The sequence below is a fragment of the Plecotus auritus genome, assembly GCF_963455305.1.
Source record: "Plecotus auritus genome assembly, chromosome: 8".
Taxonomy (NCBI): Eukaryota; Metazoa; Chordata; class Mammalia; order Chiroptera; family Vespertilionidae; genus Plecotus; species Plecotus auritus.
Window position 1 is genome coordinate 150,170,086 of NC_137782.1, and position 25,103 is coordinate 150,195,188.

General features: G+C 49.0%; 1 protein-coding gene across 4 annotated transcripts in view; it reads right to left on the reverse strand.

Moving 5' to 3' along the window:
* Positions 1–2,911: 2,911 nt before the first annotated feature.
* PRKCE (protein kinase C epsilon) overlaps positions 2,912–25,103 on the reverse strand; it is a 465,420-nt gene continuing 443,228 nt past the window's right edge. For 3 of the 4 annotated variants that reach the window (XM_080685092.1, XM_080685093.1, XM_080685091.1), the window contains 2 exons: positions 23,916–24,062; positions 2,912–6,265 (listed from right to left, as the gene is read on the reverse strand). In XM_080685092.1, coding sequence (XP_080541218.1) covers positions 6,119–6,265; positions 23,916–24,062 — 294 coding nt within the window. In that variant the 3' untranslated portion in view covers positions 2,912–6,118. Of the gene's footprint in view, positions 6,266–18,668; positions 18,699–23,915; positions 24,063–25,103 lie in introns of all 4 variants that reach the window. The other variant, XM_080685094.1, reaches the window with a different exon arrangement.

The following is a 25,103-nucleotide window of genomic DNA, read 5'->3' on the forward strand; positions in this document are numbered from 1 at the left end:
CTCAAATGGGAAGCCTAATTACCACTTCCCAGGTGTAATAGTGCCCTGCAGCCCATGACGGACACCTTGGAATCAGTCTCCTTCCCTCCAACTGAGCAGGGGTGGGGGCGCAGGGCAAGGGTACCTGGGGGTGGGGGCGTGCACAGAGAGAGGTGCACCTGTTCCCACAGCAATCTAATCAGCTCCACTTCTGCTAGAATAACCTGCCAGCAGCTGCTGCTTCCCCTCACCAGATCCTCATCCCCTCAACTTTTGGCTATTTATTGCCTCATTGGATGGTAACTTGGTGATATGGGAAGACTTTCCTCTACCCCTGCCAGGGATCACCCAGGAGCGCCCCTCCCCAAAACATCCACAGAAGATGCAGATTACACCCCATGCACTGCTGGGATGAATGGAGTGTGAAGCAGGCCCATTTAAGGAAGGACCACCATGTTTAAGGAGGTATTGGCAAGGGACCAGGTCCCCTGATTTCACCCGATGGTAGGGCTGAGATCTGGAGGAGGAGCTGGCCTTGGCTAAGGTGTGTGTGTGTGTGTGTGTGTGTGTGTGTGTGTGTGTGTGTGTAGGGGGAGGAGGAAGGATATGAAGGAGAGTCGGGAGGTGCCATCCAGTCCAGCCCTTATTCTAAGTTCATCTGCTGAGCTGAAATCTCTGGAGCCACAGCCGCTGACACACATGGCCCCAGCAGGCCCCAGCTCACCTACATAGCAAGCAGCCTCACCTGGCTCTTATTGGCTCCCCTCTCCTAGTCTTTCGCCTCCCTTAGAAGTCTCTCCTCCCTCATTCTCTCCTCCTATTCCCTAAATTCAAACCTGGCCTTCCAGGTTGTTAAAAAGGTGTTTTTGTCAAGGATTGGGGCTAGGCTAGGACATACTTTATTTAACAATAGTTTGATTTATAACTTAAAAAATATTTAGCCCTATGGTCTGGACCTCCATTTGTACTCTGGCATCAAATGTTAGGGGTGGCCTGGATCTTCTAACACAGCATATGATTCATTTAACGGTTGTATTTACTCTTATTATTTGTCAACACCCCTCCCCCGAGTCAGTTCTGTTACGGCACAGATTTTTGTCAGTTTTGTTTATGAATGGCTGGCACATAGTAGGAACTCTATGAACACCTGTGGAGTAAATTTGTGGAATAAATGAGAGAATGAATAGTTTTGTGTTTTCTTTCTGTCCTTTCCGGACCTTAACTGTCATTGGGTCTGAGCATTGGAACAATTTCGTTTTCTTATCCGTAGAATGTGCATCAGAATACAACAGTTCCATGGGGTTGTAAGGACTAAATACATTCTATAATTTCTGAACCTCCATTTCCTCACCTATAAAATGGGATTCTATCTACTTCATGTGATTTTTGTGAGGTTTAAAAAATGACCTACGTGAAGTGCTTAGTCTAGAACAAGGAAGATAATAAATGTGAAATGATTAACAACCTCACGAAGGAAGCATGGATGGGATTCCTTGATGTTGCCCAGGAGGGGGCCTTTGCAGAGCCTCTCTAAGCAGCCAATGGAGCTGCCAGCTCCAGTGGGCAGAGCCTGGTAATTGTTGACCTGGCGGGTTGAAGACTGAGGCTGGCCTGATCTCACCCTTAGGCAGCATCTACCCTTGCCAGGGACCAGTGGCCAGGGCTTCCCTGGAACACACCTGCCAGTGCCTGGAACATGGTTGAGGTCGGGGGAGAAAGTCCAAACCAGGGATGCTAATTAGCAATTGGCCTTTCTTAGAGCTTCGGTGTGATTGGTGGAGCACATGGATTTGGGAGGATGAGTTCTCGCATCACCAGGACTTTGGAGCAGTCTCTGGACCACTGGGAAAGAGAGGTGTAGACCGCTCATTTTTCACTCGGTGAAATGCCCGGAGCCGTCTTCTGGCCTTGCTAGAACAGCTCCTTTTAATTTGTTTCCCCTGACTTTTATATAAATTTGTGATAAGACAGACACACTGATGGGAAGCTTGCTTCTCCCGGGGTGGTCACTTCCCTAGGAACAGCTGCCTGATCAAAGAGGAAACTATGTGATAAACACAACCGTCTTCGTGGGGTGGGTCTGAGGTCCATGCTCACGTCTTGAGGGAGGCAGGCCAACGTTGCTGGGAGGGGAAGACTGAGAGGAAAGCGCTTGCAGGATGATATACGTACCAAAGCCATCGGCAGGCATATGAAGCAGTGACTTTGTGGGCTGACAAATTGGGACATCCCGTCCTCTGAGAATGACACATAGTAAAACTGCAATCATTCCCACACTCTTTCAGAACAGGGAGTTTTGGTTTCTTGAAGTTTCTGGTGAACTCAAGTATGCCTTTGAGTTGCAAATGTTCTTGAAAAATCGGTGCTGGAGAAAGAAGAGGAGGAGGAGCCTTGGAGAGTCAGCACAACATGAGTGGAGAGGGAAGGCGGGAGTCCCAGAGTGAAGGAGGAACTCAGGTGGCTGAGAGGGAAGGTGGCAATAGCTTCTCTGAACCGACTGGCCAGCCTGCACTCCCAGTCCAGCCAGCAAGGGGCTCTCAGACTGGGAGGAGTTTCTTGGACTCCAGGTTCTGAGTAGTACGTCAGAGACTGAGGCCTGAAGAGGCTCAACTACGCATCGGTTGCAAGGAGGTCCAGCATGGGTTCTGGAGAAGACAGGGTGCTGCCTGCTTTGCTTGCCTGTGTCCCAAGCGGCTCCTTCCAAGGCAGCCCAGCGCCACCTCCAGCCCACTCAGGCCCCTTCATCCCTCTAGCCGGCAGTCCCAGAGCAGAGGCGAGGCTGAGGTGGGCAAGGGGAGAGTGCAAATCAGGTTATTGGCCTCCTTTGTGCATCGTCAAAGGACAAGGGGAAAGTGCAAACTATGTCTAGGTTTCCACTGGTGCCACCTTGCCACTGCCTGAGGAGACAAAAATGTTCACTGAGCCTGAGAAATAAGATTTAACATCATTGTATTTATTATGTTCGGAAACAATACACATTCACATCCTTTTGAATACAGTACATTTGGCACAATAATGTTTACAATGAAATAACACTAATGAATGGCAAGAGATTAAAATTACATCCAGAAAGGGGGAAAAATGTACAAATAAAGCATCACAATACAAAAAAAAAAAAAAAAGAAAATCCTTAAAATTGAATACATTTTCTATTTAGCCAGAATTATTTTGCACATAATTTAAAAAGAGGTAATTTCTTTTTTAGCTTTCTTCTGTTTTTCCTTAAAGCAAGAATGCATTGATTTTTTTTCACCTTTGGAGGAAAAAGTTATGTTTCCACTCCACAAGGTTTCTCACTTCCATCATGAGAGAACACAGGCGGACAGCTATCCTTCATATGTGTTTTTGGCTTTTTTTTTTTTTTTTTTACACTACATTTTTCTTTTCAGAGAGAGAGAGAGAGAGAGAGAGAGAGAGAGGGAGAGAGAGGGAGAGAGAGAGAGCTGGAAAGATTAGAATCAGCAGAAATGCAACAGTGTGTCCGCTTCCAAACGCTTGTGAAAACTAAAATGAAGCAATGAATACTCAAGGAACACACAAGCCTTTTCCTATAGACTACAAGGGATTTGAATTCGCCCGTGTGAGAGCTGGATCAGCTCCAGCCCCAAGGAGGAGGCATCCCAGCAAGCGTGGAGCTTCGGGTACTGACAGGGGGCTGTCACTGGGCCAGGCAACCTACTGACTGACTGCCTTGAGCTGCTGGGTGGAATGTATTCTTATTAGACTTCCCAGCAAAAATGCCAGTTGTCCTGTTGAAAGGGTCCAAGCCCCGCTGACATGGGACCACCACCACGCCCTTGGACAAGGCCATTTGTCACTGCAGTTGGAGCTTGCCTGGTTGTTCAAAGTTCCGCATGGCAAGGGAAGCAGAGGAAAAAGAGAGAGCAGTAGTGAGGCATGAGTATGATGGGCAGTATTGTCATGTCTTCCTAAAAAAATGAGATGATGCCACCATGAAGATGTTTCTGTGCTTGTACTCAACTCCAAAAGATAGTCTCTCCCCAGCACGTCAAGTTACCGAAGATAAATTAAATTAATCCACTGTTCTTCATCACTTCACTGGTGTGCCAAACACACAAACTGATAGAGCATAGTTGAAATTATCATAAGAACAGATAATAATTACACCTGAGTTTTTAAAAAATAAAAACAAAAGAGAACTGAATGTCACCATTAGTAACAAAGGCTATGACCAGCCAGGTGCAAATATGGACAGCAACTCCCTATGGGCTCGAGCCGGTCACTGTCCAGGCTTTGACACCACCATCCAAAAACATTCCTTTCTCTTCCCCATCTCTAGCAGGGCAGAAGAGAGCCCAGGAGAACTATATGCGAGATTTAATATAGCTTAATATATGTTTACATCTTTTAAAACAAACCAAAATGAAATAAACAATACACAGGAGCTCCCTGACCTCCCCTTCTCCCCCCCACCCCCCTCCCGCCCCACTAAGAAACAAACACAACTTATCTCTCGGTAACTTGAACCAATACACATACAGAGTATTGCACCTGGACATTATTAGAATTATTCTTTCATAGACTAAAGTTTTATAATACGCCTGAACATGCAGCAGTTGATACCTCTAAATTCAATGAATTAATTCCACAGGCCTTGCAGCAAACACTATATACAAAAATCTCAAATGTACAAAAGGCAAAAGCTTCAAGGGTGCCACTTTGCCACTCACAAGTATATATATTTAGGGGCAGCTGGGAAATCCACGTGCAACAGTTGGAATGGATTCCATTCCCTGCTAAATCAGTTCAGCAAAATAGATAATCAAATGACCTCCGGGAAGCATATACACAAAGCCACAGAGAACCCTTGGGAATAAAAGAATGTAACACTGTTAGCATATCTACAGGAGGTAACATCGCATCCATGAAATAGTGTCCACATGAGTTGCCTTTCCACATCACACAGAAACAAGCCTCCCAGTCCGCCAGGCCACATTGTCAGTTTCCAGGCCGGTTGCTTTTCAATCTCTTGACACACTCTGCATGACCCATGTTTAAACTCATTCTGCTTGTTCCAAAAGCAGATATTTCATATTCAACTTTACATGTTTAATGTTTAAAAACCACAACACAGTAGTACTACCATTTTGAAGAAGTGCGCAAAAATAACACACTGCTGCAGAAAATAAATAGAGTTTATACTGGGAACTTAGGGACGAAACTGGAAAGAGAATTTGGGAGCTGAGTTTGGCGAGAACCCCAGGGTCGTGGCCATCAGGGCGGTGGCCTTCGTATTCAGGCAGAATGTTAGTAATGAGGACCACTCTTGTTTCCTTTTCTCTCCATTCGTACAGCCCCCATGCGCCACGAATGCATTAAGAGTATAAACCTTGGATGACTGGTTTCTCGTTGCATATTAGCCCTTTAATATCAACCTGTATTAACACTGGAATCTTTATCTGTTGGCCAATTAGCAAATTTGAGAATATCTTTTCCAAATGTTAAGAGAGTGCAAAATCAAATTTTCTTTTTCAAAAAGAGTGATTTCTTCCACAAGATAGATGTTTCCACAACTTTGGTCTTCCCCCAAGCCAACACCAAAGCAAGCAAGAATTAGCCATTCCAGACAAACCAACACAGGCAGCCAACCTGCGCATCTGCCAGTCTCTCTCCTTCGTAGGCACACCTCAGGGTGCCCCCCTCTGGCTGAAGAAGCAGTCTCTTCCCCCAGACAGAAGGGCAGAGGATGGCAGGCGGGGTGACTGGGGGGATGAGAAGCAGGAGTTGTTGGAATTCTATGTCCAATGGCAGAGCCCGAGTCTTCTTGCTTGCCTTTTACATTTTCCTTTGCAGTGAAAGAACTGAAGTCGCTTCACTGCCAGGAGCCCCTGAGAAGTGGAAACAGGCTCCCCAACAGACCAAACACAGCGACATGTCCACTTAACAGTCGGCCCAACATGGTGCTGCTTTCCTGGTGTGCCGAGAGCCAAGAGTGCCTGCTGGTCACCAGGCAGGAGGAGGCAGAAGCTGGCCTGGGCTAAGGGAATGCAATAAATAGAGTGGACAGGGATCGGGGCTCCGGGGAGAAGTAGTTCAAGACCTTCTGAGCCTCTGGAAAACAGCCATCTTCACGGCACCCCTTCTTGCAGCATCACCAAACTCCACCTGGGGGGAATGCTCAGGGCATTAGGTCTTCACCAAAGTAGGAGAAGCCTTTGAATTCCTCCTGGTTGATCTGCTTCACAATTGCTTCATCCACAAGCGTGAGTACTGGCTCTTCCCGGGTGAAGTCTTGGTCAAAGTTATTGACATCTCTTTTGGTTTTCTGTGAGAAGAAAAGAGAAAGCACTGACTCCAGGCTGACCTTCCTCCCCAGGGCCCCCCACAGGGAGTGGGCATCGCGCTGACCAGCCTCTCGCCAAAGCAGGCCACTAGCTACTGAGAGCAGACACAGAGCTGTTCCAATGAGGTCATGATGGATGGCCCCAGGACCAGAAGGTAACAGAGGACTTGGAAAGGAAAAAATGAGTCCAGGTGAGAAGGAAGAAGGAGTGAGAGGGTATGATGGAAAAGCAGGGAAGTGGGATTCCCACAGACTGTATGTGTGCATGTGTGTGCGTGCGTGTGTTTGGGAGAGTGGGATGCATTGCTTCCATCTCACACTCCCCCTTCCAACGCCTGGCCTAACCCTCTGGCTTCATTGAGATCTCCTTCTCTGTAACCATGGTAACAAACTCAAATCCCCTCCCACAAAGCTTCCAGTGCTCTTTCTCCCCTATAGGTAGAACCCCATGCCATGTCTGCTCCATATGACATCCTCCCTATGACAGGCAAATGGATAGGGGTGGGAATGTCTTCTGGGAATCCTGCCTTGGTCCCAACCTGCTCTCACCATGAACCTTATTTTGTGCTCTCATATTATTTCTATTATTACACTCAGCACTCTAGCTCGCAATGAATTGTTTATGCTTTTGTCTCGAACAAGAGCTTCTTAAAGGCAGGGGCCTTATCTTACTCAACCTTGGGTTCCCAGCGATAAACGATAACTGATGGTGCAAATAAACCCACCCAGCTCAGGACCCTCCCTCCTCCGCGCCTCCCCCCCACCCCCATTGGAGGTTCAAGCTCCCTAAGTAGGGCTTAGGACAATCACACAAATCCTGGTTGGGGTAGAAAACAGGAAGTGTATCTAATGCTCTCTGCCTCTAGGGGCTTCCAGTTGCATTGGGAGCCAGTCTTCCTGCCGGGACAGTCTGCATTGGTTAGACAAACTTGCATGAAGAAGTGAGGGCTTGGCTGAGACTTGAAGACTGAGTTACAATCCTGTTGGTAGAGATGGGAGAAAGGCACCTTGTCAGGAAGAAAGATGGGATGAAAGCAGGGGGCAGGAACAGGAAAGATGTGTACACAGGACAATGGGTTCCCCACGCTGCCTGGGGCGGAGTCCAGCGTGAGGATGGCGGGAGGCCAGAGTGGAGTCTGACTGTGGAGCCTTCCATACCAGGCCCCTGTCCCGCACAGTCCACAGCGCAAAGCTGAGAAGATGGAAGGGTGCCAGTAATACCTTTTCAGACACAGACTAACTGGTGTTACCCAGGACCAGCGACCTGGATGATGGAATCAATCTTGTGGAAAGATTAGCATTATTTTTTGTAGGAGGCATAATATTAATAGATGCTTTGATCTGTAGAAAATAGTAACCTAAAACATGTGAATAAGTAGTCTATGAAAAAAGTGGTTTTGAGATAAAAGCTTTATTGTGTACCCTGTGCCTTGCCTGCATTTGCTATGCACGTTGGCAAATTAAAGGCTCTGAGACATCCTAGAGCCAGGAACCCAGTTCATGTTGCTCAGGTCAGCCCTCCTCAAACTCGACATAGATTTTCTCCTGAAGCAGAGTTCCGCAGAACCTGGCTTGGGATGCTGCTTTACAGTTTACAAAGCACCTTCACGTTTATTTGCTCATTTGATCCTTGGAACGGGGTATTATTATCCTGATTGCACAGATGAGGAAACCGTAGTTCACAGAGGTGACTTGCCAGAGTCAGCCAACTAAAGAGCACAGCCAGGCTCAAGTCCAGGTCCCAGCGTGATGCCTCCATGGTGTGGACTGACTGGAAAAGTGGGAAGCCATGGCCAGGGTCAGATTCTATCAGGAGATATTTAGGTTAAGCCGCTAGACTGCAATAAAGCCAGGAAGGCTCGCCAGCAGGCCAGCCTGGTGGCACCGAGCTGTGGGTTGAGGAGAGTGTGCGTAATGTGGACCGGGCGAGCTCAGCAGGGGAGACTGTGTGCAAATTGTCCAGGACTGAAATCAGAATCAGATGGGCAGCATGGAGCAGGGATGAGATAATCTTCCAGAACCCATCAGGGCGGCTTGGCATCTTCTCCCTGGGCTTGAGCTGCACTGTAGGTAGGTGTCAGAGACCTTGGAGGGGTGACAGAGGGAGATAGAGAGAACCCGAGTGGTGGGAACAGGACCTGAAGCTGAAGGAAGCATATGTTGTCCTTGAAATGGGAAAGTCTAGTGGCTTAGTCACCTATACAGGAGGGCTGGCCCCAGGCACGAGGACTATCTGTTTCAATCTCTAGTGTGTACAGAGCAAGAGGAAAAAGGGGGCCCTGAGAGGAGATGGACTTAGAGGGGAAAAGAAGCCCATCTCCCACAGTGACTCGCATGGGACTTGGGAGGGCCGGTACCTCAGGCGAAGGTGTGGTGATGCCTCTCCCGAAGGTCTCTATGGAAGGAGGGATGGGTGCACTTTGAGTGAGGAGGGGTTACAGACTATGGGCCTGCGATTTGGGATGAAATGAGTCCAGAAGGAGGCGTGGGAGGGGGAGAAGGTGCTGGTGACTTGGGAAGTACTGAGGATCATCCCAGAAGGCAGCCATGGGCATCCCTATTAGGGGCAGGAGAGCAAAGGAAACCGGCAGGTAGGAGGGGCAGGAGTTGGGTGAACAAGAGAGGCCAAGAGATGGGGCAGGAGGAACACGCAATGTAACATCACCAAGGATGGGCCACGCCCAGGTCTCCTGTCCTTTCAGGGCAGGACCCCCTCTGTGCCAGCTCACTCTCACTGGCCACTGACAAGGGAGAGCACCTGGGGAATCTGCAAGGGCTTGGCGTCAGCTCTCCCTGTTTATCTACTTGTTTGTGCTTCACCTTTCAGTCATGGGTGTCTATTAGTCATGGAAACGGGTTTTGTTTCCTGAGGTCAGCTAAGCATGTGACAGACCTAGATTCCATACGATATCTGAATTTCACAACTTGCTGATAATGTACCGGGAATCAGGCTCAGCCAACACAGCCAGGAATGCCCTTCTCAGAGGACCTCTAGCCCCATGGCAGGCTCCCTTGGGGAGCCCTCTCGCTCAGCTCTGGACTTTCCAGGGTTCAGAATCATCTGTGGCATCTGAGCGAGGGTGCCATTCCTTAAGAGCTCTACAGGAAAACATACTTGGCTCATCCACCCCCTTATGCAACCTGGCCCAGACCCTGTTTTCCTTGGACATCTCCTCCTTGATTTCTTCTTATTTTGGTATTTATTTCCAATTCAAATAGCCAGCATCCATACGATGTGCCATTCCTGATTATTAACCTTAGAGACTTGGGAAGTTTTCCAAAGCAATTATCTCTGGGAAACACCACTGCCTATTCATAGCATGTATGCAGCAATGAGCATCTTCAAATTTGAGTGAACTGGGGATTATATCCTCCACTCACTGATTTTATTCTTTGGGAAGCTGCTGCCTCCCTCACAGGCACAAAACTGGACTCCAAGATTCCAATGGGAAAACTCCCTGGTCCCCTAGCCCCTGGTCATCCCAGACACCTCCCTAATGTCTAAGCCAGACTCAGCCCACACTGCACAGCCTGAAGGGTGACACTGGGGCACGTGGAACAACCTTCTAACTCTTCAGACCATATCTTCCCATGAAGCCATCCCCCAGCCCTTGGCCCACACCGAGGAGAGGCTGCATAGAGGAGGAGAAAGAGCACCTGATGACTTCTCGTCCCTGCACTGTCCCTTTCTGCTTATGTGACACTGTGTGAGGTCACTCTTTGAGCCTTGATCTTTTCATCTGTAGAATGCAGGTGGTAACAGGTGCCTTGAGATGCCAAATGTTAGGTGCCTCCGTGCCCTTGATACTAACGGGCACCCAATAAATGTGAGTTTCTACTCTGCCTCTGAGTCTTAGAACTTGTGTGCCATGGGCAGGCACCATGTGCAGCATGGCTGTTACCCAGCACAGTCCATATGCTCTGCCCATCAGCGCCATGCCCTGCTGGGGGCAGGGACTAAGTCTTACATTTTTCTGTATGCCTCCAAATCCAAATATTCCAGTGCTTCCTCCAGTGGCTGAGGTTCTTCTATCAGCACTTCGCTGCTCTTGGGGAAAGCCCAGGTTCTTACACACACACACACTTCTAGTGCCCTTCAGGATCTCATCCCTGCCTATCTGCCCAGCTTCATTTCCCATGAAGTTCTCTGGACTCGCTGGCTTGCTCTGCCTCCAAGCCTTTGCACAGCTGGTCCTCTGCCTGGAACATCCTCTCCCCTCCTTGCCTCCTGCCCCATTCCCTCGTCACTGAGCTGACGTCACTCCAGAGCCTTCTGAGAAATGGCATCTCAGAAGTAAAGCCACTGAGCTCATCTTACAAATCAATCTGAGGCCCCTGACCCCTGGGTCTCAGCCAGGTGTGCTAGGGTTTGGAGCCCGGCACAGACATGGATAGGCATGCTTGCTTCCTCTATGGCCAATGAAAGTCTCTCCTGTCCCTTACTGTACTGAGGTCACAAACATAAGCCCTCAGAGGAGCCAGTGATGCCTGCTTCTGTCTCCATTCGATCGTCAGGAGAGAGCAGCAACAGATAGTTCTGTTATAAAGCCCTAGAGAACTAGGGCATTCGATCGTCAGGAGAGAGCAGCAACAGATAGTTCTGTTTTAAAGCCCTAGAGGCTGGGGCACGGGACTGGTTTCATGTGGCTGCCTTGCTGTCCCTGCCCACCTCTTCACCTCTGCCTGGAACGACAGCAAGAACCTAGGTAGAATGACTGGGGTGTCCTGCCCATGACTGTGACCTGCACTGGTCTCCAAAATGCCAGCTTTCCTCGAGGTCCCATGTCCTGTTCCAACTCCTCAAGTCCCCCTGACACCAGCCTCACCTCATCTCACCCTCTTCCCGGTCCCCATAGTACCTCCTGGATCCCACATTTGGTCCCTTCCTCTAATAGTCTACGTGTGTCCTAATATTCTCTCATATCCCTCCAGGTACCTAGTGCAAAGCAGGACACACAGCAGACACCTGATATCCATTTGCTCAAAATAATTTCATTTACTGTAACAGTCAAACCCAAAATTCCCCCTAGCTCTGAAATGTCAATAGTCTTATCTGAGCTCCATTTTCCTTTTTACAATATTCTAAAAGAAAAGGCAAGAATTTCAACAACGAGAATGCTTTCGCAACATCAGTTAACTGCAGCTTGGCTCCATAGTGTCTTGCCTGGCTGGAATGCTGGGTTGGAAAAGAATTTCAAGTTAACTACCATTTACCTAGGAATTTCTCTAAACATAGTCCTCCATCCCCCGCTCCCTTTTAATTTTGTTAACCAAGAACTGGCCATACTTTTGGACTTCTTTTATAGAAAACAGAGCAAAAGGTACAGAGAACTCATGTGGCCCTGGGCTGTCCACAGAACCTGTCACAGCACCTGTCTTGTCCATGTGCTCTGTGGTTCCCTACTGTCCTTTATCCACCTCCTTCCTAGAATGTGGTGGCCAAAGCTGATCCATTCTCAACTCTGGTATGAGCATTGCCATGTTCAATGGCATGACCCTCTACCTGGTGGAAAGCCTCAAATTAAACTGATGTCTAAGATAGTTATCAAGGTTTTATCATTTCTTAAGTAGCTGTGATAAATCACAGTTGTACCAATCCAATGGAACCCTGTTATAGGTTGACTTGTGTTCCCCAAATAGATATGTTGAAATCCTAACTCCCAGTACCTCAGAATGGGACCTGATTTGGAATTAAGGTCTTTACGGATGTACTCAAATTAAGAGGAAGTCATTAGTGTGGGCCCTAATCCAGTATGATTGGTGATCTTGTAAGCAGGGGACATCTGGACACAGAGATAAATATGCTCAGAGGGGAAGTCATGTGAAGAGCCATGGACAAAGTGGCACTGCCACAAGCCAAGGAACATGTGGGCTAACAGGAGCTGAATGGGGATAGAAGAGACTCTTCCCCTGTGGGTTTAGAGGGTGCATGGCCCCGCTGACACCTAGCCTCCAGAAGTGAGACACTACATTTCTATTATTCTAATCTCCCCAGTGTGTGGTACTGTATTGTGGTAGCCTTAGGAAACGAATACATACCCACAATTTCCTAAAAACTGACTTTTCTAATCTAAATGTGATCCTTTATGTTTAGCCTTGATTTCTTCTTATTTTGGTATTTATTTCTAGCCTGTCAAGATCACCATAAATAATGAGTCTATAATTTCCCTCTCTGAATCTCAATTTATTTAGCAAAAAATGGGGATAATAAATATACCTATATTGCCGAGGGTTATAAGAGAGTCTCTAAGTAAAGCTCGCTTGAACTCTAAAGTACTATGAAAATGTCATTTTAATTCTTCCATCCTATCTTTATATCCTTCAGCTTTTGGTCACCCTAAAATTTGATTGGCATGACTCCCATCTCTCTATCAAGATGCTCATAAAAATAGTATGTAAGACGGGGTCAGGCTCAGAACCCTTTGTCTTGCCCTCTATAAACAGCACTCTGACAAAGCTCACATCCAGCCCCGCCAGCACACTTTGGGAGTGTGGTTAAATCCACTGCGAGTCAACCAGCTATGGTCACGTTTTCCATCTTATTCGGGAGAATGATAGCAAAGACTCATGTTAGGAGGAAAATTACCTTGTTCCTCATGTTAGGAGAGATTCATTTTGTTCAGGAGGATGATATCAAAGACTCATGTCAGATCTCCTAATTTTTAAATGAATGGGTTGCATAATTCTCCAGTTTGTGACCTCTACTCTATTTGGAAAAGTTGCGTCCACCTTTGAGGGGAGCAGAAAATCAAGACCCCTTTGCTCTTTAAGCACAAATGATTCATTTCATGGCATTTAAAAATGGGAAGCCACTTGGTTTCCGGCCAATCCCTGGTCCAAAGAAGAGAGCCATGGTGGCTTGGTGGCCTTGGCTGCTGGCATGCAGAGGTGAAGAGCCACCAAGCCTCTAAGGGCCCCATGAATCTGGGCTCCCCGGCGAGACAGTGGCATCTCAGGGTGAGTCCCACCAGCTGCATCTCCCATTACTGGCGATGCCCAGGTCACAGCCCGGCCTGGGAAGCTCCCAGTTAATTACATGGATGCTGTTGAGTCCCTAGAGGAGGCAGAGGGCAATTGTTTTTCTCACACGGGTGAGCTCCCCACCCTCCAAGACCAGAAACGAGAGCAGAGGAGGGTCCATTTCCCTCTCAAATGCAGCAAAGGAGCTCGGAAACTATCCCTGAGACCACTCAAGAGAAGGGTCTCACACTGCTATGTGGGAAAGGAATGCCCCTTCCCGGGGAGTGGGGGGGCGAGGGGGACCGCCCACAACCCAGGCTGATCCCTCTCCTGCAGCTGGATTGCCCCATGCCTCTCTTTCCTGGCCTCCTCGTCAGTGTGACTAGGTACTGACTTACTCCATCACTGCTGTTTTGGCCACTAGGCTGGAAGCTAGGTCTGTGTGGCTGGCTGCTTTGTATTTCTAGTACCAGCACAGTGCTTGGCACAGCTTCAGCGTCTTCATGTGCAAAGTAGAATAAAGCTCACTTTTCCTAAGTGCTTTACCTGCCTGACTCATTGAACCTCACACACAGCCCGAATGGAGGCCACAACCCCCACCGTTAAGATTAGGAACCGGCTTGCCCAAGGTGCACGCACGCCAGCCCAAGGAAAGAGCCAGGAATGAATTCAGCTTGTTCTGACCCCCAGGCCCTTGTCCCTGGCGTGTGGCGGCCTGCCTCCTGCCGAGAGGCGTCAATGCGTTCATGTGTGCAAAGCGCTGAGTGGCTCTGCCAGGAGTGTTGTTGCCGTGTTACAAAGAAAGAAACAAACAACTGCGTTCTGCCCTGTGCCCCTCACCATGCACGAGGCCGCCATTCCCACGACACCTTTTGGGGTCATTTCTTAGACATCAGGGTGAAGAGAGGCATTGCCCTTCAAAAGTTTTCATTATCAGCAACAGTTAAAAATGCATTTTATATATGACCTCGTGCACAGCCCTCATTGTAACACCCTAAGAAAAGATTCAGTAAGCTCTACACTTAGATGCATTCTATGTTCTAGTTTAATATTTTATCCCTTCCCTTCCCTTCCCTTCCCTTCCCTTCCCTTCCCTTCCCTTCCCTTCCCTTCCCTTCCCTTCCCTTCCCATCCCATCCCATCCTATCCTTCATTAAAAGTTTGTCTGCACCTGGCACACTAAATTGATTTTACAACCCACTGTTGGGTAGACCCTGAAGCGGGATAAAGGGGCACTCAGTAGTGGTGCCTAGAACTGAAAAAATGTGGAAAACACAGTGTGGATATCCAGGAATAAAAAGCCTCGGGAGGAGACCATGCCCTGTCTGCCGCAGGCTGCCTGAGGCCTGAGCTCCTGAGTCAGGCTCGCAGCGAGGGGACCCCACACAGCAGACGTGCCACGGCAGGACCCATGTCTCCCGCTGAACGTGGTAGGCACACAGTGGCAGACCTGGCCCAGCTCTGCCTCTAACCATGGGCCCTTGCTCATTTATGAGCTACTTTTCAAAGCAGTGTTATTACTGTTGGCTTTAGCTTTCCAGGGATAACTGTTGGGAACCAAAGGAAAAACTGCAATCTGGCCCTGGCAAAGCCCTGCTCCTCCCCTTACTAATCTTTTCCCTCCTTATTTATGAAAACATTCTAGATAGAGATCAGTTCTTTTGGCCCAGGGTTCATTATTGCTCTGCTTGCTGCCTTTGAAACAGGAACTGTAAACACTGTAAACACTCTCAAGTCAAGATGAGGTCACCCACCTCCTTTTACCATTAAATGATTTCAGGTTTCCTAATGCAGGATCTTGTTGCCCTCAAATTCCCAGGCATAACCTGGAATCAGTCTTGGGCCAGAAAAAATGAGGAGAGAATTTAGAGATGGAGCTAAGAGAGAAACATTCTCTGAAAAAACACTGTAGATCTACACCATTCACTCCACACACATAGAGTAAATTCCTACTGTGTGCCAGGAGCCACTGCCGAGGATGCAGCTGTGAAACTAACAGGTAAAAAGCCCTCCTGCCCGACCAGCATGGCTCAGCGGTTGAGCGTTGACCCGTGAACTAGGAGGTTACAGTTCGATTCCCGGTCAGGGCATATGCCTGGGTCATGGGCTCAATCCCTAGTGTAGGGCATGCAGGAGCAGCCAATCAATGATTTTTTCTTATCATTGATGTTTTGGTCTCTCTCTCCCTTTCCCTTACTCTCTGAAATCAATAAAAATATAATTTTTTAAAAAAGAAAAAGCCCTCCCCTAACAGAGTAAGCAGATCTTGCTAATTGATGTGAGTGATGGACACATGGGGATTCTCTCTACTTTTCTCTCTACTTTGGTACATATTTGAAATTTTCCATAAGAAAAAGTTAAAAATACAGTTCTCAAATTACAAACACATGATGCTGAATGAAAGAAGCCAGACACAAAAGAGAGCACACTACACGGCTCCATATACGTGAAATCTAGAAGAGATCTACCTGCGGCGCTTGGGAACTGTTTGGACGCTGGAGGCGTCCTATTTATTCATTGTGCTCAGGGTTACGTGGGTACATCAGTTTGTTAAAACGCATCGAAATGTACACTTGAAATGAGTAAGTTTTATTCTATGCACATTTTATTACAGTAACATTGACTTTAAAAACCCTCAAATCCCTGTCCTCCAGCATGTTGAAATTCAGTGGCTATGGCTGGAACAAGTCTTCAGGATTGTGTAAGGTCCCATTTTATAGGAAGAGAACAGAGAAACTCAGTGACTTGCTCAGAGTCTCATAGATACCAATAGCAGGGACCAGTACCCAGCGCTGCCCAGCATTTTCCTCTTCACTCACTGCTTGTGGCACAGCTGGGGCTAAATCCTGGAATCCCATCTTTGGGGTGGCTATACTCTGAAGCATCAGGGGGAACACCCATATCCCAGGGACCTGGGAACATGTAGCCTAGACCTGCAACGCCTCTGCAGGAAGACTTCCTACTTTTCAACACTCGTTGAGAGGCCAGCAGCTCCAGCAGCTGTGGGGAGGGGGACTGATGCCCAAAGTCAAGGCCTGGTTTATTTTGTAAGTCATCTCAGTTGATAAACCCTACTCTAGCTTATCTTCCCATCTCTCTACTTAAGGCAAGAAACATATTTCACTGTCCTAGCCATTCTCTCCCCTCCTCCAGCTGGGCTCACCTGATATAGGCCATTGACATCCAAGCTCTGTGCTCCGAGGAAACCACTTTGCGATTAAAGTAGGTCCCAGCAAGGAGGAGCCAGAATAAGATGGGAGGCTCAGTGGCTGCAGGCTCGTGGGCCAGGTCTTCTCACTTTGAAGAGACTGAGGTTGATGTGGAACCTTAATGAACCTTCACAAATCTATTGTGTGTTTGTAAAATCCCAGAATTCAAAAATAACACGAGTGTCAAGTTTAGGCCAAATCTCCAATTATTACCATCTGCTACCCCAGCACACACAATGGAGAGTAAACAGGGTACTAATCACTCCCCCCACCCCACCCCTGTGCAAAACTGGGTTTCCAAGTGCTTCTTTTCTCCATGACCGAAGTGCCCTGGAGAATCAAGGTCCTGGACTTGGAGGTTGGGGTGGGCAGGGGGAACCTGATCAGCTTGTAGAAGGTCCCTTGGTGCCTGCAACCTTGGAAGAGCAAATTCTGGCTTCAGGGCTAGAGGACCAAGCCCCTCCATGGGGAAGGTTTAATGCTCTTTCTGCTTTACTTTGATGCATGTTACTACTGCCCCTCCACTCCTGGCTGTCAGGCCACCCTTTAGACTTCTCTGCAGAGATGGGCAGGAGGGTACTGTCAAGTGGCCCTACCTGGTGAGGATCTTCTCCAAGACTGCAGTTGGGAAGAGGTCCTGACACACAGAGGCCCTGCCTCCCAGCCTGTCTGGGGAGGCGGCTTCTTCATGCCATCTGTTCCCCTCTGTCCTCTTCCAAACCTCAAGACTCCCCTCCCAAAGTCAAGTCCTGGATTTACCCTATTACCTAGAATTCCTCAAGTATTTATGTTACAGCATGGTGTCCTCACTCATCTGAACTCCTGGCCCCTCCACCCGTTTGGAACAGGGGTATTGCTCCATGCAGCCTCCCTCTGCCTAGACCTCCATTCTCTCCATCGCTATCAGCCTCACACCATGCCGGTGCTCACTGTATACCAAGGACTGTCTAATCAGTTCACACAATTCAGCTTTTTACTCTTCACAGCAACCCAGTGTGGTAGATATTACTATTCCCAGTCTATGGGTTGGCACACTGAGGCTCAGAGAGATGACGTTCCCAACAGCCTACAAACTGGAACCTGGTTGCATCTGATTCTACAGCCTCCAAACCTCATACTGCCTCCTGCATTCCTGAAGTGTTAATTCTGGGAGTCTCAGGATGAAAGGAAGAGGATCTTTAACAGGCTGGGTGTAGGGTGGTGAATGGAGAGAGAGGAACTGAAATGTACTGAGAATCTACAGTGAACAAAGTATCTTGGGCTTGTTCATGATTCTGTGAGCGGGTATTCTCATTCCCATTTCGTAGGTAAGGAGGTCGGGGGGCTCAGGGAGGCCAGAAGTCTGGGGTTGAAGTGAATGTTCAGGTTCACATGGCTCTCCTGTGATAGCCATTTTACTCAAACCCAGTCTCTCTGAGGTCAAAGCCAGTACCATGCTCACTGTACCAAGCCACCACTGGGCCAACTACCACAAACAGGTTCCTGGACTTTTCCTGTGCCTTCCAGCCCTGCATCAGAGTCCTAGCTCTTTGAGGGACCTTGCAGCCTCTTGGATGCTAAAGGCTCTCACTATGTCTGGCTGGCGTGGCTCAGTGGCTGAGCGTTGGCCTATGAACCAGGAGGTCATGGTTTGATTCCTGGTCAGGGCACATGCCTGGGTTGCGGGCTCAATCCCTGGTGGGGGCTATCAATGATTCTCTCTCATCATTGATATTTCTACTTCTCCCTCTACCTTCCTCTCTGAAATCAATAAAAATATATTGAAAAAATAAAAAAATAAAGGCTCTCACTACAGCATGAGCAGTCGGGGGGCTGTCGTAACTGATGGGCTCAGGAGTTGTCTGGGTCCTGCTTCTGCTCTGCCAGGTGAAAGATGGGGACAGCCTGCAAGGATCCCCTGGGCTCTGTCTTTGTGGTCCACGCCATCAGGTGGTCCCTGGGCAAGGGGGCTGACTTTAGGGGATGGGCTGCCTGTTCAGCAGGGCTCCTCCTCAGGCCACGAAGTTGGTGAGGGTGTGAGGGTCTCAAGCCCACTTCCCCGTTTCCTCCCAGCACAGCCCAGTCATGCAGGAGCATGCAGGAAAGGCCTCCCTGGGCGTCCCGCCATGCAGTGTGATGGCTGGATGAATACGGACCATGAGGTTGAAAGGGGCCTCCATGTCACCAGGCCTGAGGGCTCACCTACCTGGAGAGACTCCCCACTCGGGAGGCCTTACCTTAAAGAGGGACATTCACACTGAAGCAAACTTGAAAAGAGAGAACACGCACACAAAGAGAAGTTTACTTGGCCAGCATTTCCCTCATTGCCTTTGGCTTTCTCTGAGGACAGCTAGGTTTCTGGGACGCAGATCTCCCTCTCCTCCACTGGCTTCCCCCAAAGTCCTGGGAGCCATAATCTCAGAGCCTAATGCTTTTTTTTTTTTTTTTTTTGAATGAGGAAATGAAGGGGGGAAAGGAGGAGTATGCAGGAGGGAAGCTAGGAGGGAACAAAATACCTCCAAGATCTGCAAGGTCAGAAGATGCCCTTCAACCACACCAAACATATCACTTCTGCTCTCCATGGTCCCAAAGAAGGCAAACCCACCAGAAACATAAAAGCTAAGTGTGCTACTTTTACTGGCAACCAGATGAGGCCATCACCTTGGACCCCAATCCCCAGTGGGATAGACCAATGAATTCTCTCCCTGGCTCCTTGCAACCCACTGTCCTGGCTACTTCTTTCCAATGGGAGCCTCCAATATCAAAGGCCTTCGCTCCAGCCTTGCTGGCTTTTCCATTCCCCCACCCACTGCTGGGTGCCTGTCACCCACTCTGTGTCTTGGCTCTGAAGCCAGCCACCCAGAACACAGATTTTAGTGCCTGGCAGCACCAAGTCTTCGGTTTAGTGTTGATGCACATGACTTGTACAACATCAGTAGAGTGTGTGAGTGGACAGGAGGAGGATGAAAGGGAAAGTGGGGGAGGGGGAATGTAAAATACAGCTGGAGGATAAGCGAGAGGAAAATCGTGTGGAAACGGGGGGCACTGAAAGTGTTTTGGGGTGGGGCTAGTGCAAAGGAGCACACATAAACCTGAAGGCAGGAAACCCAGTGAACTAGTGACAGCTGGGGAATCAGAGCAGGGGTTAGACGAGGCTCAGGCGCCAGGGAGCAGATATCTCAGTTTAGCAACCATCTCAAGAAGCCAAAGGCCTGGAGGGGACAGCAGCCAGTGGAGGTATGTGACAGAACCTGACCAGAGGCCAAATTCCAGCTGTGGATCTGGACAATCTCCTTGGTGCTATCTTCAGAGGGTGAAGCCAGGGGAGGGGACGTGAATCAGGCCCTGGAGCTGTGCCCCCCCCACCCATGCTCAGTCCCCATGGGGTGATCTAGGGACCCCAGCCTCCAGCTGCGCCAGCCTGGCAGAGTACAGACCCACCGTGCCCACCAGAAGGCTCTGCCAGGGAGGGGAGCCAACTGTGTGGTGGGAGTGGGAATGGGTAGGACTCTAAAAAACATGTCACTACATCTTGGCTCTTCATAGATCCTAGACTGGATGACTTGGCCTTTATCAGCTTCATTTCCACCACCTACCAGCAGGCAAAACCAACCCCTTCCTGACTCAGACAGACACCCCTCCTCAGGTTCAGTACAGCCAGCTGGTAGTAGGTTCAGTAGCTACCCAGCTGGTTTCTGGGATTGGTGGAATTCGGGTATGATGTTCGAAGGGCAGGAGCAAGTGGAACTAGCCCAGGACAGGAGAGAGCTCCCTCACAGTCCCAGGCCCTTGACCGGATGCCCCAGGGAGCGTCAGCCCAGACCAGGTGTCTGCACCTGGTTTCCTTGTCTGCTAAGTCATGCACTGCCTTCTCAAGGCCACCGCCAAACGGCAAGGCTGGTGATGTTTGCTCAGACATGCTTCCCCTTCTCACAGTCTGTCCTTTTACTTGAAGTCCGTCCTTAAGATCCAAGACTCTCACTATAACCATGGCTGCTTGCAACCCACTAGCCTGGCTACTTCTTCCCAAGGGGAGCCTCCAAACCAGCCTTCCTTCATTTTCTCTGTCAGAAGCTCTCTCCCCTGGCTCTCCCTGAAGGCACCTGATGCATCCTCAAGTCTCTGAAATCCTGTCCTGTGAGAGAACTCTCTGCCTCATGAACAGAAGATGGCTCTGTGGACAGACCTCAGCTTCCCAGGGTCTCTCTAATGGCCAAAGATCTATCTGGCCCGAGGGAAAGGCTGGCCCTGCTTATGGAGCCCAGAGCCATCCTCACTGGGGGTTTCTGAGACAGGCAGGCACCCACCCCGGCAAGAGCTAATCCTGAGTCAGGGAGTGCCTGGGGGGCAGGGCGGCGGGGAGGAGGCTTATAAAAGCCTTACGTGAGTTTTCACATTGGTCCTGCAAGGCTTTCAGAGATGAGAAGTACACTATAGTCATCAGAGTGGTGGGCTTTAATGCAACTTAAAATTCACCTCTGCTATCCACAAGCCCCATCATGACTGAGGGTCCTGCCGTTAACCTTTTTCAGAAAAAGCTTTCAACTTAGGGGCAGGTTTGGGACACCTTTCCAACTGCTAACCAGATGAGGACTTTTCTTTTCTGTCCCAATTTTGATATTTCTCCAAAGAGAAATCTCTAGTCTGAAGGATTTAATGTGATCAGATATTTGAATCATTTAAGTCGTTCAAGACCTGTCGTTGAGAACTCTGTAAGGATGGACATCATTCAGCTAGAAATGTGATCAGAAAGGCCTTGTTGTGCAAAGTAAGGTTCCTTTTTTAGAGCCTTCCTTCAGATGTTCTCATTCTCTCCTCAGACTGAATTGAAACCAACCGAATAAATATCCTCTGCCCTGCCCCCAGGTGGCGAGGATAGCTCGGGAGGTCTGTGGAGGGTGAGGAATATATTTCCAAGGCAGTGATTACATGGGGCTTCGGGAAGGCTGACGCTTGAAGACTTGTGGGCGCCCCTGACAGCCCCTGCCCCTTTTCACCGCCATCCTACCCAGGGGTGGTAGGGCCTCTGAGTCCACTGGAGCCCCTCAGCAAAGGCAGCACACAGAGTACTGCTCTCTGCTCCAGGTGGGGGTGCTCTGGGGGGCCCAGGAAGGAGAGCATAGGTCCCTTAGCTCCAGGGGGAGATGAAGTCCCCCCTGGCCCCAGCTGCTTTCAACCCCTGACCCAGGGAAGTACTCCTATTGCTGGTACCTGAGGGCCCCCTCACACCTGTGCCCACAGGAGCACCTGCACTCCTGGCCAGGGACAGATGTATGGGGATCCCTGTCACATGCTTGGCCTCTTGTTTCCTTCCTTACTCGGCTCCCATCCCTCAGGCCTGCAAAAAGCTCACATCTGCCCCACACCTTTCCCTCACTCTGGAGGCCAGGGACTGCTCCCCGGTCTCCACTTGCACTTGGCTCAGAGCTCAGACCAGAGGGTGGAAGCCCCAGTGAGGAACCCCAGTTCTGTTAGGGCTTTCGGGGGACCAGCGCTTCTCAGCCTCCCGAAATCTCAGGGCATTCTTCTGCGCTGGGTTTGCGCACTATTCCCACCTGTTCTATGTCAGGGAGAGGCTCTTCTCCATGAATCCACACCTAAAAACTTCCTGGTGCTTTTTATCTTTCAAGACCTTCCTAACGGCTTGCTTCCATGTGGCCTCTTAGAAAAATGTGGCCTTGCAGCAAGACCTGCTGCCTGCCTCTGCCGTCCCAGGCCCTCTCCCCTGCATACCCCGTGTTGATGGTCCCTGGGGGCTTGCCCTGTCCTCTCCACCCTCCATGCCACAGGAAGGGGCTGCTCCTCCAGCCCTGCCCCAGCCCTCCGAAAGCTTAGCTTTAAATCGTTTTGTTGACCTGAAGTTCAAATTGAGGTTTAACTCATTTTGTAGACTTGCGTTGGCCAATCAGTCCTTGATCTTGTACTGGGTTCCTCCTGTGTGTCGGGCCTGGATTCTTTATTTAGCTCTACTTCCCAATTTCATTTGGGTTGATTAACTTAGATTAAGCCTAAATTAGCATGTCACCCTCAGATCAAGACTCTAAGTCCTCCTCCTGTGCCTGGCCCCCGGTTCTTACTTCCTCTCATTTGTCAGGGTCAAGGCCACCTGCACAGACCCTGGGCAAGGGAGGCAGCCTTTGGCAAGCTGGCATGCACAGCAGGCCCTAGAGCTATGGGGGAGATGGGCAGGGGTGGGGATGATGTTAACTGGGAAAGGAGGTGAACCTAAATCTAGCCTGTTCCCAGCTGTGTGTTAGCTGGTGAAAAATCATGAAACCAAAGGAGAAGGCAAATGAAGAATGGCAACAGGACTGAGTGTCGAGTGACCGTCAACCTGCTATGTTCTGGACTCTGACGTCTGGCTAAGGCCTGGACCATGCCCTTTAGCTGAGAGTTACCCCATCTGCACTGAGAAGCACAGCAGTATCAATAATCTCTCCTCAGAAAATCTTCTGGGCTATAATGGAACGCTTTCCAATGATTCACAGACCACAGGAGGCTCATCTGTGTAGCTGGTAGTGAGGAAGGAGGGGTCATCTGACAATGTGGGGTGACAGGACTGATTGGGGTTTCTGCCCAGTAAATTCCTATATTACACATTTTTCTTCACTCCCAGTACACAAGTCAGCTGGCTACCCATATTTTCAGCCTCATCATGCTAAAAGCCAACAGAATTAAGATAATACCTCCCCCACAGACAAAAATACGTGTGCACACGCGTTCTTACTAACTTTAAGGAGAGCAGCGCCAACCCTGTCCCCTTCCAGCAGAAGGTCACTGCCAGGACCCGGTCTTGGCTCTGCTTCAAGCCCAGATTCACTAGTTTCAACCTCTGAGCTCAAACACCCTTCACTGACCGTCCCCTTCCCCCCTCCACCCCCTGCCCCCACCACTGGCATCACCCTAACAGGCCTAAGAACCTGGACAGAAGTGTGTGCTGAGGCTGGAGTGAAGTCGGAAGGGAGATGGGACAGAGAGGACAGGTGATCTCTGATGTGGCCTCAGGAAATGGCCTCGTACAGATCTGGCCCCTCAGGGGACAGTCCCCAAATGTCAGTCACTGAGTCACAACTTCATGCGCTGTGCTAGTTTCACATAATGCCTGTGACTATTATTTAATTATGTTTTTCTTTAAGTGGACTCACTTAAAAAACAAACCTGTTTATTTATAACGAAACCTTCTATCGCTACCATACATGGAGAGCTAGTACCATTTGCAACTTCTGATCAAAATAAGTAAGTAAATCTCTATTAAAATAAAAAAATGTTCTTTTGCGTCCCATGTCAATCCTTATCTTGATGATGGCTGCAGGTTGCACATTTGCTACAGTAAACTCTTAGGGCGGCAGAGGCTTTCTCTTAGGGAGTGTCTTGGCTCCCTCGTGCCTTGTCATTTTGGTTGTGAGATGTGCCCAGACCATCTTCCCTCCGCACGGTACCCAGGCCCAGCCCTCGGGGTGGGAGGAGCTCTGGGCCCTACTTACAATTCGAGGTTTGAAGGGTGGCTTGATCTTCTTCTGCTCCAGGAGCACCCAGTCGATCTCCTTGAAGAACGGGTGCTGCTTGATGGCGTCCTCGCCATTCTGTGCTGCCACGCAGCCCAGGCGCTTGTGGGGGTTCTTGGTCATGAACTGCAGGGATGAGGACATAGAATTAGTGACAAAAGCCCGACAGGCACAGGCTGCGAGGGAAAGACAGAAATCAGCGAAGGCAACATCTTCAGCATCACCTCCCCAGCCTGTTTTCCAAACTTTTAGGGCCTTCACCCTTCAGGGTCCTTGTGAACTCATATAGAACTTAACTACTTGCCAACTGCCATTCTAAACACAGTGTGTGTGTGTGTGTGTGTGTGTGTGTGTGTGTGTGTGTGTGTAAATTCATTTCAGCCAAATGCAACCCTCTGAGCTGCTATTATTATCCTTATTCTATAAGTGAGGTAGTTGAGGCACAGAGAGGTTAATTAACTCGGCCAAGGTCAAACAGCCAGCAAGGTACCAAGTTGGGATTAGAAGCTCAGGCTCTTACTAACTCCCTGATTTCCCTCAGATTCTCAAGTCTTCTCCTCGGGGAGACTGAGGTCTGATAAACCCATTTACACTGAGAGTCAACAGTCCTTTTTGAAGTGTGAAAAGAGGAGCAGATGTTCACATTAAGGTAAATTATCAAAGGCACCCCTTGGCCCTTTCCTTTTTCTGGACCTGGACCCTCCCATTTTTTAAAGATTTGAAGTCGAATCTCTAGCACAAAACATGCATGTGGATCAAAAGACAAAAAACAAACAAACCCCACAAAACAAACAAATAAACAAACAATCCCCCCCCCCAAAAAAAAAAAACAAAAACAAAAAAGAAAAGAAAAAGGCACATTGCTTCTCAATGCTTGTCCATAAAAACCACGCTGATGGGTTTTACATTTTTTTGGCTGGTGTCTTAGGCTCCCCCCCCACCACCCCCACACACACACCCAGGAGAACGTATTCCTATTAAATGAGTCAGCTCTGATGGCAAATATTAATTTAATTGAGCAGATAAATTAACATCTGCTGGCCTTTCCACGAGTAACAATACTTGTTCCTGGCCTCTACCCATGAGTAACAATATAACCTTGAAAAAAAAAAATTAGTGCTAGTAAGTGGAAACATTTCTGACAGCCACCCAAAATAAAGGTAGGGA